This window comes from Opisthorchis viverrini (assembly GCF_000715545.1).
Source record: "Opisthorchis viverrini unplaced genomic scaffold opera_v5_288, whole genome shotgun sequence".
NCBI classification, from domain to species: Eukaryota; Metazoa; Platyhelminthes; class Trematoda; order Opisthorchiida; family Opisthorchiidae; genus Opisthorchis; species Opisthorchis viverrini.
In genome coordinates this window covers 252892-272293 of record NW_008751946.1, presented here as the reverse complement: position 1 = coordinate 272293, position 19402 = coordinate 252892, and the positions used below count along the sequence as shown (strand labels likewise).

The 19402-nt window shown below is 45.5% G+C and overlaps 1 protein-coding gene across 1 annotated transcript; it reads right to left on the bottom strand.

Annotated features, from left to right (window-relative positions):
• Window positions 1-8752: 8752 nt before the first annotated feature.
• T265_09596 (hypothetical protein) lies at window positions 8753-14734 on the bottom strand (the record flags this gene model as incomplete). The annotated part of the gene is made up of 2 exons (XM_009175711.1): window positions 8753-9264; window positions 14190-14734. The coding sequence occupies 2 exons, from the start codon at window positions 14585-14587 to the stop codon at window positions 8907-8909; spliced, it is 756 nt and encodes a 251-aa protein (XP_009173975.1).
• Window positions 14735-19402: the final 4668 nt, after the last annotated feature.

The following is a 19402-nucleotide window of genomic DNA, read 5'->3' as shown; positions in this document are numbered from 1 at the left end:
TAGGCGATAATGGTAGCCTCACTTGGTTCTCTGATCAACAATGTCGTCCGAAATTTGACTGGAAATAGAGGGAATTAAATACCAGATGGCAAAATGTCCTGCTGGGTGTAGATACGGGTGACTCGCGCTTAATTATAACGAGATATGATTGTTTTGGACGTAAAACGCATTTCCGAACTCCTGGAAGCTAGTGGAAAATTTTGCTCATTGTATGGTATGTGGACGATCGCTGATTTTTTCAAATGGTACGCGCACGAGAGGATACAGTCCTGATGGCTTTTACTTTCTTGGACCGTTCTGAAATGGCTTCAGTCCTTCCAGAAAAATTCACTCTTCAAAGATGCATGAATTGGGACACCAGGTAAATCATGCTTCAAACTGTAGACCTTCAACTATTCCTCTTCTGTATTTGACTTTCATTCGTCCTATTTCGTCCGGGCTTCACCTCAATATTTTCTTTCGTGAAGAAAGATACCGAACTCGTGAATACGATCAACCACTTCAGACATAATAAAACAATTATGGAAAAATGGGCATAAGCCTCTTGAGGACCGGTTCCCTTCCATAACTCAAGCAAATAAGAAGCATCTGTAAGAATATTACTTGTCATCCTCGTTAGTCGGTGAACTATCAACAAATGGAATATTGGTGCGAGCAAAAATAGTACTCTGTAAATTTCTTTGTTTTTCTCAGTATATTCATTATTATGCTGAAACTGAATTCTCCAGAGATAACTGATTGAAATGACAGCATTGGCAGTTGTATTCTAGCCTCTCATTACGGTACTTCATTGAATCATATAGCTATACTTTTCCTTCCGCGATGAATCGTATCTAAGAGGTCCAGTAAGATGTAGTCTAATTAGGCTTTCTTGATGGCCAATGTCATATCAGCGCTGCAAGAATTACCCAGATGCCTTCGCAAATACGAAGTAAAAAATCAACGTCCCATGAACACCCACGATACAGTTTATTTTATGGAATATGGAGAAAAAGTGTCAGTAGGGAGCATGACTCTTCCTATTTCATCATCTCCGCTGACCTCCAAAGCTCACTTTAGTGCCAGCGCTCAACTGGAATTAAAGCTCCTTAAAACTGCCCATTCATTTTGTTCCGATTATTGATGAAAAAATTACGTTCATACAGAATGTAAACGCCGAAAGTGACGAAAATCTTTCACACCTGAAAGCAGTACAGTTGCTAAGTCTAACATCTAACAACTTATAGTCATTTGATCACGTAACCCGTTAGTAGTAGTGCATCGTCATCCTTATAAACACATCTATCCGCAGAAAAGTTTGTCTTGTAGAGTAATCAGTTGGAACAGTTAGGTGTATGCTTTTTCTCACGCCTTTCGGTAAAACAACACGGAATTTTGTATTAGCCCGCACACGGAACAGAGTTTGATTATTTCCGGAAGCTGGTCTAAATGTAAGACTTATTTTTCACCGCTAAGTGTCCCCAGTCACTTGTATCGGTTTCTCACGTTCGGTTAAGGCGGGTCAAGCAAACCACGAGGAGCGTGAATCTGACCTCAGTCATTCTGCTTTGTGGGAAAGTCTTGAAGCAATCATTCAAGTTGTGCACTGTTCTTAATTTAGAGCACCTGTTTAACAGCTCAAAATGGAATAAGGAGGCGAGGACGCTCATCTGAACGTATCCGAGATTGCACCTGTTGCAAACTGAGAGATCGCGCAGCTGTAACATCCTTTCAGTGCCTAACTGCCATGCCATCCGAAGGAAGCACGAGGGCTGAGAAACTGCCAAGTTGCCCAAGCCTAGGAAAGGGAAGTCGAAAGGTAGAGATCGGGTTCGAATCACGGACCATCCGGTCAGTAAGTTCGCGCTCTAACCAGTTGAGCCATCTCGCTCCCTTGCAAACTGATGAAAGTTATATTTTACTCATATCGTATGTAGCAGTTTATTGTACCTAATTGATATTTGTCTAAGAAACTGTTTGGTCGGTTGAGAGCTCTGTATGACACTGGAGTGGCTTGCCATCTGTTACCGACGGAATAAGATTAAATAAGCGTTACTGACCATTGCATAATTTAGGAAGTAAGTTGACCAGATGAAGTGCATCTGATAACCTGACGCATGGAGCCAAGTACGCTTAGTAGTTTGAGGGAGGCTGCCTCAAACCATACAATTAGTGGCACAATTACACGAGTATTTACTAATTAGGGTTTAAAGTCGAGATAATGAAACTCTGCAGATAATTGCATCAACGTTTCATTTGCTCACAAGCCGTAATATTATTATTGATTGTTCATTCTACTCCGGTTAAGAAATGGGAAAGCTTGGCTCACTTCTGACTTGGCAGCCACTGTAGTGACGACCCAGTCACCCACGTAACGAAACATAATTTTGAAAAACGCTGGAGCTACAAGTCGACCTTCCGCCAAGACTCACTCAGAAAGTGTATAACTCGACCCAACATATATTCATACAGCTTCTGGTGAGATTTCCCACAATCACTTATTTCTGTGTGCGAGACCATCCAGACTGAGGTATTACTGCGACTATCGATGCAGCCCCCGAACAGCGGTCCTATGAGGTACCTTAAGGGTCTGTTCCAAAATGGGAGTCCTGTTTTCCATCGAATCCAGCCTGACTCATGAATGTCTGAAAATCAACATCAGTAGCACTCAGGAGGTTCCAAAGTTCAGATAACGTTGTTCTCGACCATTGTTCGCTGGCTACAGCCAGAGCAACGGAATGGCACTACACACCATCCTCTACTACCACCGAAGAGTTGTTAGTTCACGCTTCACTGCCCGCAACCTCAGTAAGAAGAGTAAAGCGTACACGATATGAAGCACAAATACTGAGCGATACTTACTCATGGCGACTACCCGGTTGAAACACCAACGTAGTACGCTGGGGCGTACTTGCGAGATGGCATGTGCGAAACTGTCTAGGGTGCACGCAATGTACTAAGACTGCTGAAAACTCTTCGACAGCTCACGTCCGTTGTCGCCCTTCTTGGGGCTCATCACGTGGGCGGGATTCCCGAGTTCTACTCGGACCCAAAACATCAGAAACGAGAGATCCAGCTGGGTTCCAGGTGAGTCTCCCGCGAAAAGAAAACAAACTGATTTGCAAATTAGTGCATTTCGCCATCTAGCGGCGGAGTTCGGATATGGGCGAACGACGAGAGTTGGTTCGTATTATCTTTTTAATAATCACCATAGTGAAATCTCCGGCGTTGTCAACTTCAGAGGATAATTTATGTGCAACGTTGTTCTCTCAGGGAAGGCGTTGTCACACACTGGCGCACCACTTATTTAATTGTCGCTATTTTCATACAACCCAGACGTACATCACGGGTTGATGAAAAACAGTGGGATACGGACGTTTTCTCGTCTCAGTTTAGTCGTTTATGTTCATTAAAAGGGAGTGACAATCGTTTGTAGGCATATAAAAACAAATGCTACATTCAGAGGATCGCCAAGGAGAGCTATGGATATGCTTGTACGAAAACCTTCTGTGCACGTGTTGTCGCATCGTGGTATTATTATGGTATAATGTCACTGTACTATCTTATACGACTACCCTTTGAAAATGGTTAGCAAGAATCAAATACAATTTCTTAGTGTCGTAGTTTAATTTTGCCATCAAACTCAACTCGATTTTCGTGAATTTATCATGGAAAATAAGCTCTCTTTCACGAACAAGCACACTCATCCATATACAAAAATGTATTGCAGACAGACTTGGATTTATGTGGAAAACAAAATAAAACGTACGCCAAGCGCATGACCAAAGAAAAATATAACCCGTGAGCAATAGATTTGTTGTTACCCTAACTATTCACTTTGGACTAGGAGTGTTCGCTTGACGCCAACCTGCATCACAAAGTCCAATAAAGCATTCCGTTCTTCGTGACAGCAAACCACTTATTGTTTCGCGTATCACACTGGTCAGACGATCAACCATATTTATAACTCACCCGCTTCTTCCTCTGTGGCTGAGATGAAGCCCAACAACCAGGCAAAGAAGAAAACCAAGAGTTCATGCGCCAACATTCTCGTTCAGCGTGATGCGCGTTGTAGGCGATAGTTTAAATTGTCTACGAGGACAAACCTAAGTCCAATCAGAGCTATTGAAAAATAGAGCACAGTCGGAACGACATCAGTGTACCATTCACTGATTGGCATTTGGTAGTGCGTATTCGCCTAGGAATTGCTGGTATCAGCATTACGTGGAATAAAGCATACCAGAATGAATGTGCTGATCATAGTCATGGTTGTTGGTACCGGTAATCTACAATAAAAAAATGCTCCCTACTGGCATTTGACCTTTGCAAATCACAGACAGACGAATAGTGTAGGAGACAGTACCGCAGGTATTACAATACACCACGTTATTAGTATTCGATCGACATGGAAAATTATCAAATTATAAATAAATTGGCTGTACGATTTAGATTTGATTTCGCTAAAAAATGTACAGCCAGCAACAAAGCTGTGTCGGAAAAACAGAACATCACACAAACCTCGGTTCGTAAGGTTTGGAATCAATCCATAATTCCTCAGTTCAAAATTGTACGTAAGTTTATTAACGAAGTGCTTAGATACAAAATGACTGTTTAATCCAAATGAAACAACCATAATATTGCCAGGGTTTATCGTACAAAAAGAAACCATCCGAAATTTTGTTGGCGGAGTAGCCGAATTCGTAAGTGGCATGGAAAAACCACAGTGGAGAAACGCAATAGCCAGCGCATTTCTCTACCGAAAGGCCCAACTGGCCTTACTACTCCTCTGCAGACCCAAGAACATCCTGCCTCAGAAAACGCTTTAGCTGGTCAACCATTTTCGACACGAGGTTACATTCAGTCCGGGAGTTAGTTGGCGGAAACTCTGCAATCTATTCAAACCGATTCTTGCCCTAACGCTGCATCTAGTTCAGTGGCAATCATTTCCATTTAATTGGAACAGCCCCATGCAGTTCTGCTCTACAAGCTAGCCTACGAAACCTAGACCATATTTTGAGGCGAAGCCCTTTTCCTAATATTCCTTTCCTGTACTTTTCTTCGGGATCATGAAGTTCTGTGGAAAACATCTGTAGGGAGTTAAGATGTCATCAGGGGATATCAGAATCAATGCGAGAAACAATGGAGCTCTTCCAGAAGTAGGTTAAAAAGTTGTAGGATAGAGTAAGAGGGATTTGCACAAAAGATACAGAAAGTGAACATCTGTGGAGATACTTTGCTCGACTGGATCCCCGGCAGAATCCTTACAGGCACGTCGTGCTTGGGCCACTTTGATCCATGGGGATGATGTGGGATTAACATGTTAATGAGACGGCGTTCAACGCAGCCATTAACCACACCAATCACGAGGCCATACTTGTAGTTGCCTATACCTGCAGAAAAATTCCGACATTCAGTGGACAACACCAAGTCTCCCTTACCGTTTCAGGTACGAGTACCTAACTACTTGTCCAGGCGAATCTCACTTAGGCCGGCAGAATACATCTTGATTTGGATGCAGCAGTGTATAAGTCGAAACGCATGATCCTCTAAAATTTCGAATTGAGTCAAGTGCGGTCGAACCAGCATTCCATCGTTTGCTTGGAACTGGGCATCATTTCGAATTGGCAGGTATGTTTCAAATCCTGTGTCGGCCATCGATCGACAACCTACTGCAGTTCGCTGAATCCGCCACTCCAGAATATAAAAACTTATGTTATTGACACTTCTTCAGTGGTTGACTTGTTCAATATATCCTTGTTCTGATCCACTTATTTTTGAAAATTTCTCTGCAGTGTACGTGTGAAGTAATCAAGCGAAACAGGCCAGGCGTATTGTGAAACAACTCATTTCCCCCTGTGCTCATTCTCTTTGTGATGAGGACATCTAGTTCCAAACATCCAGTTCTAGTTTCCCCTATCCAACGGCAGCCCTTAGGCTCGGTCGCTTGATACAGGTGCAGCAGTGCCTGTCTTACATGCTCCAGAATAAATCAAACAGAGCAGGCAGTAGCAGTGCCGATAAAACCGAAGGACAGACATTAGGAATGGGTCATCACCAGTGGATATCATACGCAGCACAAAACTAATCGCGAAGCGCATGTGCTGCACAGTGATTTGGATGGCAGTTCATACAGCAGCAAGGTATTTTGTGACAGCCAGCAAACTTCCGCATCTCTCTGTCTCGAAAAATTATATCTAACTTACCTCATGGTAATTCCCCCATGCATTTACCTACTCCGTCCACGCCCTCTTGATTTCCACCTGTTTTTCTCATCTGTACCCGACATTCACCGTCCCGTGGGACACTGGCATATTAACGTGTATTTGAGCCCACCTGACTTACTAAGCTGTGCGCGTTCGTGCTCCGCTTGCTGAGCGTGCCACATGTTCTGTTATGATTTCCATGTAATCGCACTGCTCGCCTTGACACTACATCGTGCCGGTCACAGACAGACATGCAAACGCCACGAGCGTGAACAATCGAGATTTGCATAACTTAGCTCAGCTTTGTGTAAATAGTACCGTAGACTCTCGAACCCAATTATTCGTCAGTTATCGTCAAACCTACGCGTTACTCAAGATTCATTAAGGGAGAGCCCAACATAGGACTCGCACGCTCATTGTCTAGCATAAGAAGTCGTCCCACGGTGCTGCTAACAAAGACAGAAAGTAATTTTCTGCAGATTTGACGTCACTTGAATTCAAGCGATAATGGGCTGCGGGTGCTTGGGAATAGGAAAAAGGGGCAAGTTGTTTTGAGACTGCCTCCACCCCAGAACATCGGTTGAACTTTTGGCAATTACCAGAATTACCAAAAACCCAGGTATATTGTTGAACACTCAAGCGTATTTATGAGTTAAGCACATGGCTAGAGTCCACATAACGCTTTCTGGAGAGAATGATATATAAGTGGGTAAACTCAAAACCTTCGCTAGTTGCAGACCAAAAGACACCGGTTTTTTTCGACTACTATCGGTTGGATATCAGGCGCCAGTTAGACTCGTCAACAGTGCACCAGAAACAGAACAGATTTGGAAAATGTGGACGTTCCGAGACAAAGATTGAAATCACAGCCGATACGATGAGGAAAATCAAGCATCCCTTTGACAAGAGGACAGAAAAACCAGAGCTGGGGAGCGTGGATAGCGGTTCCCGACCAGCCAAATTGTGGAGCTGTCCTTGGGAAAAGAGTTAGCAACAAAGTGGTTCTGATCTAAAGTACAAAGTCGGACCCCTCTCCCTATCCCAGTGCCGAATTCTCATAATAGCGACCGAACCACACCGACCAAAACTTGCAAACTTCCATAACATTGCTAACTTGGAAACAAAACCTAGAAAGAATCGAACCGAATCACCTAAACAGGGAGAACAAGGCCTCGAATCCCAGCTGAGGCGATACCCCCAGCCCATCCATTGTTCAACTTAAACGCACTAACCAAGAAAAACTTCGGTCAACACAGTTGTAACACTAGGTTGATTGTTAGAAGGTGAGAAGCATTAACAAATGTCTGTTTTACCAGGATGGATGAACGTAAATTTATTTGCACTTGATAAAAACAATACAATGCAAGAAGGGAATAAGCCGAAAAGTGACTTATTGTTTGAGGTCAACCGTTTAGAGTTCATGAGTAAAGTTCCAGACGAGGGACATGTCTTCTGTGCAATTTAGCTGCTACACGTGTTCCGTAGTTGGCCGCGGAAACTTGTGGAGTCGGTTGACTTTCCGCCATGTGCACGCGAGTGTGTTATTTGGCCGAATTGCATGCCTATTTGTTGTGTCCAGTGTGAAGAGAGGGGTGTACATTCGTGTTCGATAATTGTACAAACATGGACACAACTTGATCTGATGCGGTTAAATTTCGTAAGCCTGATGCGTGACCCAGGTGGTACCCGCGTAAACAAGAATAGATGGGACGTTGTGATGTACACGTTGTCGGCTAAGGTTGCAAGTGGAACAAGAATTGTTACGCGATTTGAGTGCTTGTGACGCGCGATCTAGTGAGTGACCCCTACAACGGAACACCAGTTGAGTGATCTCATCGACAGGGTATGTGTCTCAAGACTCACAAGACGCAAATTTTGTGTCCAGAGCGATATAGTCTAGTAACAAACCGCCAATTGTTACAAAACTTTCCGAAACCATTTCCCAAGATAATTACGTTGCCCGGTTACATCTAAGTGGGCTGCTAGCTATCAAAAGTTTACAGACGGACTGTCTGATCTGAAACGGTCTCAAACGTAAAGGTAGACATGTTTTGTATTCAATTATCCAACATCACTCGTCACAGCATCACCCCTTCGTTGTCCGTACTCCATCACCCTAATCGGTTTATACTCCGTCAGACAAACCACACGACTCAATGCGAGATGGCTCAAGTGGTTAGAGATCGAATTTACTGACCGGAAGGTCCGTGATTCGAATCCGACCTCTCGACTTCCCTTGTCTAGCTTGGGCAACCTGGCAGTATTCCAACACTCGTGTTTCCTCCAGGTAACATGGCAGCTAGGCACCAAAAGGGTGTTACAGCTGAACCAGGTGTCCTGTTAATAACTGCATCATAATGCTAACGCCTGCGCTGTTGACTGCTGCTGAGCTTCGTCCGCCACTAACACACTGCCACCATTGCGGCTGTAGTTGGAGATGAGGCTGGATTGATCTGTGGCTTGATCCTAACTAACCCTATAGTGCAAGTTGAAGGCACGGGTGACTGAGATGACGCTCCAACGTGATCATCCGATAGAAGTGGAAGAAAAACACAAGGAAGCCACTGTCACTAGGCGTCAAAGTGTATGTTTTATTCCATAAACGACAAAAAACTATGTACATGAAAGCAACCAAACAGGTGAAGAGGTGAAAACGAACCGTCGAATCACAAAGCTGTTTAGAGAAGCGTACTGCAGCAATCCACACTGATAGTATATCGGCCATTACCGACGACCCTTCGTGGTCAATGTTCGCCCGGCACTTTTTGAAAAGGCAATGGCTGCCTTACGACTCTTGGAAAGCCTGTATTTGACTCGTTCTCCAGAAAGCCGAGCACCTTCACGAGCCAGATTCCGTAACCTATCCTGATCTGTCAGTTGTGGAGCTTTCCCTTTGGCACGTAAATAATGCACGGTGTAACGAGCAATCACCAGGGTAAGACCATAACGGAGTGGTGAAACCACTTTGTACAACACCAATGCGGTCGCCACGGTGTTCACGGATCCACCACCCATGCGCAAAGGCCGGCACATCCATTCTGGGAAATGTGCAGCTTCAAATAATTCCAATAAGTTTATGCCGCTGAAAAAAGTCAGGAAAAAATTATACCAGATGCAAAGTCGACTTAAACTATCGAATCTGTAGACAGTGATATAAGGGAACAAAGATATTCCCCCATTTAGAGCAATATAATAGTGGCTCTGTGGAATCAGATATAAGCTGGTCCATTACAGTAACAACTCCCAAGCGTGCCTTTGTTCTTGCTCTTCTGATGTGAATGATCACAACAGAGTGACAAGTTACACACTCCAGTTATTGAATCTAATGCACAGTCACGGTCTGTCTCATTCTAGCCGAAAATGTGTTAAAAATTACTATGATTTTACAACTAAAGCATAATTGTTATTGCCCTCATTGTTTTTCATTCTCATTCCCCAACTCATCAGTGAAATGTCGCAGCTAGAACCATATATGTGTACATTTCAACCCTGTGGAAAAAGTCTGCAGTGGTCAAACATGACAAAACATTTCAAAGTGGATGCACAAACAAATTTTGCTTGGAAATAAGAGAGATGGGACCCCCCTGTTCAAGGACATAGCAAAGGAGTCAGCCAACAACTTTGCAACGACAGGCTGCATCCCAGGAGTCAGTGGTCGAATTTGGCTGGTAGCTTGACGTAAAACACAGCGGTCCATATTCCTCGTTTAACACATAAAAGAACATTGCGTTAAACGAGCTCTATCTTTACCGAGTAATACACCAGAAAAAGGAATGCAAGACAAGAATGAACGAAATAGACCGTTGGTTAAGATATGTGGGTACCATCATATTGGTTAGGAGTTGATGAGGCTGGCGACAAAACTGGTGATTCACTGTCATCTCTGTGGTGTTGACAAGCAAAATGTCGAACAACCAGCTGATAAGCCTGCCCCGGAGGCGTAGGCTCGTTGACCCTCATTCCAATTGATACAACTGGAGTGTGCTGATTGCAAGAGTCCTGGCGCACATACGATCCGTGTGGGCCAGTGACCAATTAGGATAAACTACTTGGCTAGACACCAGTAGTCAAGCTGTACACAGCTCGATCCTTCATTACATCGGTTGCAGTGACTGATCAGTGGCGTTGCCTTTACGTTGAAAACCTTAAAAAGTAGGTGCGACAGCGTCTGTAAATGCACGGCGTGTTTAAGTGGAGTTTGAAAACCAGAATAAATGAATTGAAAACAGCAGTCTACACTATTTGACCGTTGGGGCTGTTGACTAAGATAAGGTAAAGAGAAAAAGCCGTGATGAGTTAGTGTATCCAATTTTAACTCAAGTATCAGTTTATCACAAGGATTGGTGGAGTCAGAGGCATTATTGATCGACAAGCCAGGGCTGCCAAAAAAATCCGTTTGGACGCCTCCCAAGCACTAAAGTACTTATCTCGAATATCCTACTGGAAAATGCAAGTAAAATAATCCCCAGGTTAGCGGCTTGGATTACAAACGTTATCCTTCTCGGTTATAAATTACTACAGAAAAGTCACCGCAGATACAATCCGAAAAAAAAAAACTAGCAGACGAACTATTAAGTCTGAGCGGCAGAAGCTTCCAACGACATCCTTGTTACGCGCGAACAGCCATTGGCATCGATTAGCAGTGCCTCCATCCAGGCGCAATGGGGTTCACGCGGTCCCCATCCAAATAGGCGAAACCATCCAAACGTTTCAATATCTCCTTCATACCCCTCTGCCAGCTCGAGTTGACCATGCTTCCACCGCACTGACTTTGGGACGGAGAAAGCACTCTCTTCGGCAAACGATGGTTCCGCATGCGCAATACATGGCATGACCAGCAGTTTATGGTGCTAGACACCTTGTTCAATGGAAGTTCCCGTTGCACAACAAAAAACGTAGTCTGCCCACAACCACTGAAGTCCTGAGACAACGACCGTCGAAAACATGAAGACGTCTCAGTTCTGCTGCTCGAAAAGGCCAAGTCTCACAGCCATACGAAAAACTGCCAACACTGCAGCCTGACGCACACACACCCTGAGATTCAGGGATATACCGCTTTGACGCCACAAGTGTCTCAAATTCGCAAACGCGACCCGGACCTTGCAGATTCGTGCATTCACCTCATCTGTCACACTGCAATAAGAACTACTACAACTTCCAAGGTACGAAAAACGCTCCACAAATCCCAGTGCCCGCTTGGATTGTAAGTGGCGTTCTCAGTGACTGCATGTCCACAAGCATGATCTTACACCCTGTGGGTGCGAACTGCATAACAAAGGACGAGATTACTTTGGTTAATTCATCCGATTCATCCTGTTTCTCCTCTTCGAAGACGGGAGCGATATCGACAAACTTTTGGTCGCGGGCTATTCGAAGACCGGGGTTTTAAAAATCTTCCAGCGTTCGTTTGATCATCTCATTGATCGCGAAATTAAATAGGAATGGAGGGAGTGGGCATCCCTGACGAACACCGCTTTATAAACGGAAGTTTTTAAAGAGCTCTCTGTAGACTCTCAGACGTCCGAAGTCTGAGAATACAGAAAACGTACTGTGTTCACAAACCTCCAGGGCATTCCGCGATGGTGCAGCGTGTTAAGGAGAACATATCAATCACCGGAGTCAAATGGGCCTTGGAAATCCAGAAATACTGCAATTGTTGGTCGTTTGTACGTATGGCGTTCTTCTAGCACCTGACGGAGTGTGAAGACTTGGTCAATGCCTCCGCCACCAGGCCGGAAAACTGCTTGCTGCTCTCGAATGAATGTTTCGCAAGCCACTATAATGCGACTTCTTTCCCCTAAGTTACTACTGGCAGACCAGGGTGTAAAACCAAAACTCTTATGATGCCATGTCTAACAATTACCTTGAACAACAAGCTCAAGAAGCAACAAAAGAAGTGTAGGAAAGTAGTCTTTTAATCACTCCCACACTCACACATAGACTGAACTAACCAAAACATCACGACGACTGCCTAGTATGTTTTGAACCGGGTTGGAGAAAATATCAGGAAAGCCAGATTCCTGAAAGCAACCACTGAAGGCCCAAAATCTACTGAGACCCTCGGCTCCACTAGATGCTGACCAGGCAGACAACGCCCCCTCAATATGCAGCGCGTCACAGCCTAGCATCAAACCCAGACAACGCGGGTCAGCGTTGATCAAGGTCAGGTAACACCCCGCAATACGCAGCGCGTCGCAGCCTCGTACCAAAGTCAGACCGCGTACGTCAGCAATGGACCAAGTTAGACAGTGTCCCTCCAATAAATAGCTTGAGACCGTTGTACTTTCGCTCTCGCACTCGCTTTTTCGGAATATAGCTACTGTGTTCCCTTCTGTGAGTCTTTTTTCCGGCATTAGGCACTAAGGGGGAGTCATCAGCCAGATACAACAAAATGGCGAATCGGCAGACATAACAGATTGGCGACGCCCGAACCCACCGGGTCATGACAATAACTGCTGAAGCACTGAAAGAAATTCTGCTGCAACAACAAAACCAGTTTGAAGCGGCGCAATTATGTTTGGTGGAAACATTGACGCAGCAACCTAAAATTCTACCAAATTCCGTTCCAGATACAAATTCAGTTGACTCGATCGCCAACAGCATCACGGAAATCCATTATGACCCTGGTGCCGGTCTAACCTTCGATTTGTGGTTCAGACCTGTCTAGATAACTGATTTGTGCCATGGAGTAAGAAACCTGGCAGCTGCATGCTGAGCATTTCAAAAATGTTCACCGTTTGAGCATCGACGTCTTTTGATCATTGCCCGAGTCCGGATGGAACGTCGGATCAGCAATGCTGGAGTAAGTCGAATGGTTTTGGGAAGAAATAACTCGCCTACGATAGACGAACTGATCACACTAAACAGATTGCGCTGACTTGGTCACCTGCTCCGTATGCCAGTCGACTGATTTCCTCGAATGGCCCTTTCCACACACTAACGCGAAAGGGGAGAACGAACAATGACTCGGCAGCGAAGTATGAAAGCCATTACCCACAAACTCGGCTGCGCAGGTCATTGGGATCTCCCTTGACGGGGATCCCGAGACAGTATACACCAATGATTAGAGACATTGTCAGACCTGACCCAGTCGCATCCTCAATGGGGCTCATGCATCCAAGCTGCTGCTTCGGTGCCCACCTCCCCAAGTAAAAGTCCACTTACCCCTGAATCTACGCCTCACTTATATCAGCTATCGCCTCCAATGCACAGCTATCTACGTCGCCTCCCCAAATCACAGTGACAGCCACGACTGTAAGGCAAGCACACGGCTTTTCAGCTGATGACGACGATCGGGAAAATAGTGGTGACTCCGATAATGCGCATCTACATAATTCGGCGTAGCGAGGCTGACAGTTTGTCTACACTCCCCACCAAGCACTGGCTCATTGCTTGGTGTGAATCAGTTGCTAGGCTTCATGCCTCTGAAAACAATCAACGTGGGGCTAGGTGTGGCACGAGTGCTAAGTGCGACGTCAAGCCTCGCACTTGAAAAATTAGTTGGCGCTTCTACTACTGTGGTACGAAAACGTTTTCGGCCCGAAAGCAATCATATCTAAACAGATCTGCTTTTGGCCACGCGTCCAAAAGAAATCAAATGAAATTTGAGTGGTGGAAACGGGCCTGAATACAAAACAGTAGCGATCGCATCCTGATGTCCCAGTGCTGTAGGAAGCTGTAGCTCGGCACATCCGAATGTGCCGACCCTGTTGAGGATATTTCTCATTCCGGAGTGACCGTTGCCGACAAAATGGAACTTGTCGTATTGTATCCACAGATTTCGTTCAAAGCCCTTTTATGAAACGCAACCCACGTGGTTAGAAGGAAAATATCCGGCGGATTAGATCGAGTGAGTAAATAATTTACACGAAACAAATCTACCCATTTGTGCTTAAGAGCACAAATCGAATAAACTATCCTCCTAAATGCGAGGATTTTGGATGGATATCTCTTTTTAAAACTCAGTAGATGTTCAATAAGGGGAGGAAAACTATGGAGTGAACTCACGTTTTGGCGACAAGATAGGCAGCAGCAAACCAAAAACATGAGCCAATGCCATGCACGATAAGCAGCACTTTGCCATAAATGGCATAGGATTCTTTAAATCGTTGCATTAAACTGGTTTTCTTTTCAGCTATTTCCTTTTCTTGTTCACTCGGGTCGGTAGAAAAAGGTCGCTTTGTCGTCCAGCAAGGTATAACATTGTGTCGAAAAGTGTTTCTCGCCGGATAGAAAAACGGACTGGGATGAAAATTTAACAGAATCACGCGTGAGGTGTATGGTGGAAATTGACTGGTGGGTGGATGGCAGACATGTGTGAGTGGCCGCGCGAATCGGGAAGGACAAACAGAAACAAAGTTACCGACTGGGGAGAACAGTCTGCATGCAGGACGTAGGATAGACATGGAGACGGGGAAATCAGTACTGTCAATATTTGTTCCGTGGTACTTCTATCTCTGTTTCTTTCTTTAAGCTGAGATGAACATTTCGAACACCGTCTAGCAGAAGGTTAAGAGAGCCTCTAGATATGGATTAAGTCCTTTGTGGGAAGGCCTGAAAGAAGAACACATAGTATCTAGTTCTTGTATTCCGAGTAGACGGTGGATACAAAAAATAAGTAAAGGCCTTAAAAAGTGATATTTTAATGGCTGTGATTTGAGAGTTCAAAGCATATCATTGGCTCACGTTTGCAACAAGCATGAGGGAGACAGATCAGCATATAGCATTCAGATAGAAAACCCTGAATGTCCAGGTTTAATTTGTATTCAAAGTTAGTGGATGGTGCATGTCACACTACCAAATTTTTTTTACATAAGATCTTCGACAGTCCGAAGATAAAAGGCACTTGCGTGACAGTTCCCTGATTACGAACAACTTTCGCAACAGGAAACAAAAATTTAAAGTTCGCAGTGTATGGCCCATCGCACAAGCAACAGAGAGCGATTCCCCCAGAAGTGACCTGACTGCCAACTGTTTCTGACCAGCACAAACCTTCAACATAAACACTCGTACCGTGGAACTTGGTGTCCGGCCGTGGACCCGACCCCATCACGTGATTATAAGCCACCGATGAAGAGCGACAATCAAAGATTGACGCTCCTTCTGGGGTACACAACTTAACTCCGATCAGATCACAGTGCAGATATGTTAGGGAATTCGTTTTCCCTCAGGCTCTCTCAATTCAGCAAGAAGCATGGGAATGCACCACCTTCAGGGGAATATTATAGCTTAGTATAGTATAGTATTGATTTGAGATAGCTTAACTACTCTTCGGAGTAAACCAACTGGTGTAATGTTGAATAATAATGATACAACTACTACTGCGAATACCCTATGCTTAGTAGCCAAGCTGCACCCCGCATCTGATGGACGGTGAAGTGGAACCCGCTTTACATTGTTCGTTTACTATTGTCTAACAGTCAACGCGTATCCAGGAAATTTCGAAAGGATGGGTGAGCATGTTCAGTTTTTAAAGACTACGTGCATATGAGATGTTTTTTCTCGTCTAATGAATTGTAACTGCTTAGTTCGTGGTTTCTAATAAATGACTTCGCTGCGAAGTGGCTTCCTTCTTTCATTTGGTGCCACGAACAAGATATCAACGAAAACCCCGTGGCTACAGTCTTTTTGGGATGGGCATGTGCCGACCTTCCCGGAGGATGTCGCGGAGGCGGCTGGGCTGGAGACCGACCAGGGTAAGCTGGCGGCACTGAAGACCCTTCTCAGAGGCCGGGCGAAGGCGGCCCTGGATGTGGCCAGGAGGGGCCTTCGGAAGATGGGCTGGGTTACCGCGAAGGAAGCTCTTGCAGTGGAGTACGGCACACCGGCCGACCGTCTGGAAGCTATGAGGATGCTCAAGGTGGGTAGGATTGGACCGGGATGCAACTCGACTAGTCTGTGACAGGATCGTGCCTTGCCCGGACTGGATGGGCAAGGCCAGTAGTTGCCGTCTGACTAGTTGGTTGAGGGTGCGCAGCCGGCGCTTGGTGCCCAGTTACGGTTGGCGAAAGCAACTGGCCAGCTGAGTGTAGAGGAGCTAGTGCATTCGGGACGGGAATTGACCGAAGCGCCGCTGGCCAAGTTGCAGTCGCGGGAGAAGAGGGATTACTTATCAGTGTAGGACCTGCAGACCAAAGTGGACCAACTAACCGAACAGCCTGCAGCCATGAGGACAAAATCATGGAGGCGTGCTCGAACGAGTCGATGCTACAACTGTGACATTCCTGGCCACTGGAGAAATCAATGTCGCCGTACCCGACCACCTGTAAATAATAACGCTTTGGATTACTCCTCTTATCCAGGATGGGTTCTGATTACTGCAGTGACACAGACTACAATTAAAACCGTCATCGAGATAGACGGGAAGGGGGAGCTGTGCCTAATTGGTACAGCAGCAGGGGTATCGGTGGGGCAGAGAGGGATCGCAAAAAATCATTCAGCTGTTACACCCTTTCGGTGTTAGCCGGCATGCCACCCAAAGGAAGCACGAATGCTGGGATAGTCAGGTTGCCCAAGCCTCGACAGGCGAAGTTGAGGGGCAGAGGTCAAGTTCGAACCACGAACCTTCCGGTCAGTGAATTCGCACTGTAACCAGTGGACCACCTCCCCCGATGTTGTGCTGCCTGTGATACCTCGCGTCTTGAGACGGAAGCCTATCGCTGAATGCCATGAAATGGCACAAACAGGGTGAACCAGGACGTACGACTTACTTCGGGAGAGGACCTACTGACCAGCGGTGAGAAGTGAGGTAACTGATTATGTGCTGGACTGCAAGCGGTGCCAACTGACGGAAGGGGATACAACAGGGGCAACTCACCTCATGGAACCTATTGCTGTATCAGAGATCGGTGAGTTATGGTCCGTTCACGTTATGGCCCCCTTTCTGGTGACAGTCAGTGGAAATCAATGTATCGTAATAATGACCAAACGCCTGTCGCGGTGGGTCGAGGCGACAGCCGTACCAAAGCAACAGGCGACGACGATCAGTGGAGCGGTAATGCACCACATCATAGCCAACCATGGGGTACCGAAAATGATCCTAACAGATCATGAGCCTTGGTTTGATGGCAGAGGGTTTAAGAGTTGCTTGCAGAAGGTGAAGTTGATCCAGTCAAATACGGGACAGTCCCCATTCACGTGGGTTTATGGTCTAAATCCACGCCTTCCAATTGACCAGGAAATCGGTTTGTGGTTGACAACACGATTGTCCCCGGAGACGCTAGGAGAGGAAAGGAGGGAAGCTCGAGAAAACTTGACTACCGTTCAGGAAAGGGATAGACAGAAAACGGCAAGTAGAATGGCACAGCCATTCCCCATTCGCCCAAAGATCAAATGGAAAGATCCTTAGGATCGCGGAAAGAGGGGATTGGGGTCGTGGGAGCTGGGCAACCGTCGGAAAGGTCCGTTTGTTGCTACCGACCTCCGGGGGGACGTTTAGGCGGTATAGGATTGGAAAAAGCAAACGGTGTCCAGCTTCGGCATGACACACCCGGAGAAGCACCAGCTAGATCAGCTGCTGAGACCGATCTAACAGAGGCAAATGGAACATCGGTGGCATGCACACGAACTTTGAGGGGGAAAGGTGTGTAACGATAGATACTAATAATGAACATTGCGAGTAGCCTACGGGTAGCGGCCAAGCTCCACCGGAACTGATGGAAAGTGAAGTTTAGTGCGGAAATTGTGAACCGCATTGTGTTGTTCGTTTACCATTGTGTAATAGCCAACGAATATCCAGGAAAGTTCAAAAGGACGAGTGAGTGTTCAGTTTTTAAAGAATAAGTGCAGATGAGATGTTTATCTTTTATCTCGTCGAGATCGCTAGTCCTGATAAACGCTAAAAAATTCATTCCAACAGACAAGTACGATGACGCAGGCTGATCCTCAAACACTAAATAGGGATGAGTCTAAGGAACGACCGGGAGTTCTAGGGAATAATGAAAGCACGGGTGTGGAAGGAGGCCTTTGCCACCGGAAACAACCGTGCCTTATGATTTAATACGATTGAATGGCCAAAGCAAAGCGAATATCAGTGAAACAAGAAGTAGAAAAGGCGGTTAAGCAACTAGTCCGAAAAAGTGCCGATTGGAAAGATGAACTAAACACACCGAAGAACAGTTTGGCTGATCTCCCCAAACAGCCCCTGGAGACAATGCACGAGGAAAGATAGGATACTCTGACTGCATGCCAAAAGAATAGGTTACTTATGAAGTAGTCCTCCTAGATCATGAAAAGGCACCGGGACTGGGACGGCTAGAATCGGTCCATGTTCAGAGGTGGAGAATTTCTGGGTTAGTTAACCAATAAAAATTTCTGGTGCAACGTGGAGTGAAGAATGCGGCATACCGACGGTCATCCCTATCCTCAAAGAGGGTACGCAAACGGTGAAAACTACCGTAGCATTAACCTGGCAGCTGTGCCAACGAAGGTGCTCTCTGGTCTTGCCATTCGAAGGTTGGCTGAACACAGAGAGGGACAGATCCGTGGAAAAAAGTTCTGTTCCGTCCTGCAAGAGGATGCGTCGATCACACTTTTACCTTTCGATAAATTCCGGGACAGCGACACGGATTCCAGCAACCAATAATGATCTTTCATGGCTTGAAAGTCGGTTTTGGCTTCGTGGACCATGAGACACTGGTAGTGTCATTAGAGCAACGATGCTCCCATAAATTCTTGGCACTTTTTAAAGCGCTATATGCCAGTTGATGTGAAGTTCCATGGTACGTTCTCATCACATCCGATGGTGTCAACCAAGGCCATTCTCCCTCCCCTTTTCTCATAGGAAGACTGAATCCCAGTCTATAATGCATATGAAATCGAAATGCTCCCAGAGAGGTTTATTACAGATATCGACTACGCAGAGGACCTAGCTCTTCTTGTGTCCGACGCCATGATAATGAAAACAGTCTTAAATAATTTAAATAACTTGATATCCGATTCACACCTGGAAAAGGTATATTGTTGTAAGACTGCAGTTTTACATCATTGGGCTCGGATCCTAATATCAAGCTTGCGGAAGAGCCGATAGATACAGCGAGCAAATTTGGATTAGGCTACGCGGTACGTTAGAAGTCGGTTTCCTTCTTTACTGGTGCAACTCTGTCAACGAATTTTTTTTACTATCTAATCCATTTACGAAATTAACATCTATCATTTGGATTGAATTTTTTCACTCAACCTGTGCGTGAAAAAAGCTCAGGTTGCACTTCATTTTTGAAGTT